We start from the raw sequence: 1,540 nt of genomic DNA, 5'->3' as shown, positions 1-1,540 counted from the left end.
AACGACCACCGAGAATCACATAAACCATGAGTTATATTAAATCCTACCTGTTGACTCCTATAGCTCTGAGACAATGATTTCTAACTCCTGGTGTACTTCTTTAACAAGAATTTCCCATTCTCCACAGGAAGAAAATGCCAGCTAAGCGCATACCCACCAGTGAGACGCAGGAGGCTCTCACTGCAGCAGAATTGGAGCCCATGAGCCCCACAGAAGAGAAGAAAGAGGAGGACAATGGCAAAACAGAGCTCAAGAAAGAGCTCGGCTTGGTCGAAGGAATAGCGATCATCTTGGGTATTATCATTGGCTCAGGTACGAGTTGAAGGTATTTTAGTTAGAGAACAAATAGTCATTTGCTTCATTGACTTTGGATTATTAATTTTGTTTCTGTCAGTACTCATAAATTTCTTGGTGCATTTATGTCTGATAGAAATTGGTATGATAATGCAAATAAATTAAATAACATGGAATTATAGCTACTATGATATTGACTAATACTCATGACTTTATGACATGAATTTCACAGCACAGTTTCTGTTTTATTTACAGGTATTTTTATATCACCAAAGGGTGTACTGAAAGAGACAGGGAGCGTGGGTATGTCCCTGGTGGTGTGGGTACTTTGCGGATTTCTGTCTATGATTGGTGCCCTTTGCTATGCTGAGTTGGGCACTTCCATACCAAAATCAGGAGGCGATTATGCATATATCAATACAGCATTTGGATCATTACCTTCCTTTCTTTTCCTCTGGGTTGCAAATCTTATATTTGTGTAAGTGAATTCTCCATGTTTAAGTACTATTTCTTGTACGCATGTATCTGTTGATATATTCCTTTGTATATATGTTTATATTATTCCCTCGTTTATTTGCTCTAAAGGTTATATATATGGCTGTAGCAAAGAGATATCTAAAATTAGCGTTGCTACCCTTAGCAAATTTCAAAGAACTAGGAAAATCTCATATTTTAAACCATGTTGTTAGACATGAGTGCATCTGAGAGGTAATCTTTTATCTTGGGACCCCAAGATTTTCTTCTTCTTTTTTTACAGCTTTAATTATTGAGAGAAATTTGATAATTTCAATTTCCTGTCAGTATGTGTTGATGAGACCATTTTCAAAAATATTGCTAGAGGATACCATGAATTGCACATCACTTGAAGCAATTCATAGTGAATCAGTAAAATGTCATTTGTTGTGTTATGTGAACATACAATGAAAAAGTTTCATAGGAAACTATTTCCAGTATTTGAAAGTATAGTATTCTCTGTATAAAAAGACAGAACATATAAAGAATGATGAATTATATTTGATTTCAATAAAACAAAAATCCTGAAAGATTCCTTCACAAATTATTATAGTTTACCGTGTGTGAATAGATTCACTCGAAATTTAATGATTATTTCATTTATATTTCAGGCCAACAACTAATGCCATAATGGGACTCACGTTTGCTAAATATGTGATTCAGCCGTTCTTTCCCGAATGTGAAATACCTAATTCTGCAGTTAGACTCCTTGCAGCTCTTGCAATTTGTAAGT

The 1,540-nt window shown here is 35.1% G+C and overlaps 1 protein-coding gene across 2 annotated transcripts in view; it reads left to right on the top strand.

Annotated features, from left to right (window-relative positions):
- The window catches only part of LOC119585710 (Y+L amino acid transporter 2-like), a 35,590-nt gene that overhangs the window by 26,313 nt on the left and 7,737 nt on the right, over positions 1–1,540 (top strand). For both annotated transcript variants that reach the window (XM_037934396.1, XM_037934395.1), the window contains exons 2-4: positions 128–312; positions 550–772; positions 1,419–1,534. In XM_037934396.1, the coding sequence (XP_037790324.1) occupies positions 135–312; positions 550–772; positions 1,419–1,534 (517 nt within the window). In that variant the 5' untranslated portion in view covers positions 128–134. The remainder of the gene's footprint in view (positions 1–127; positions 313–549; positions 773–1,418; positions 1,535–1,540) is intronic.

The sequence above is a fragment of the Penaeus monodon genome, chromosome 20, assembly GCF_015228065.2.
Source record: "Penaeus monodon isolate SGIC_2016 chromosome 20, NSTDA_Pmon_1, whole genome shotgun sequence".
NCBI classification, from domain to species: domain Eukaryota; kingdom Metazoa; phylum Arthropoda; class Malacostraca; order Decapoda; family Penaeidae; genus Penaeus; species Penaeus monodon.
This window is presented reverse-complemented; position numbering and strand designations above follow the sequence as displayed.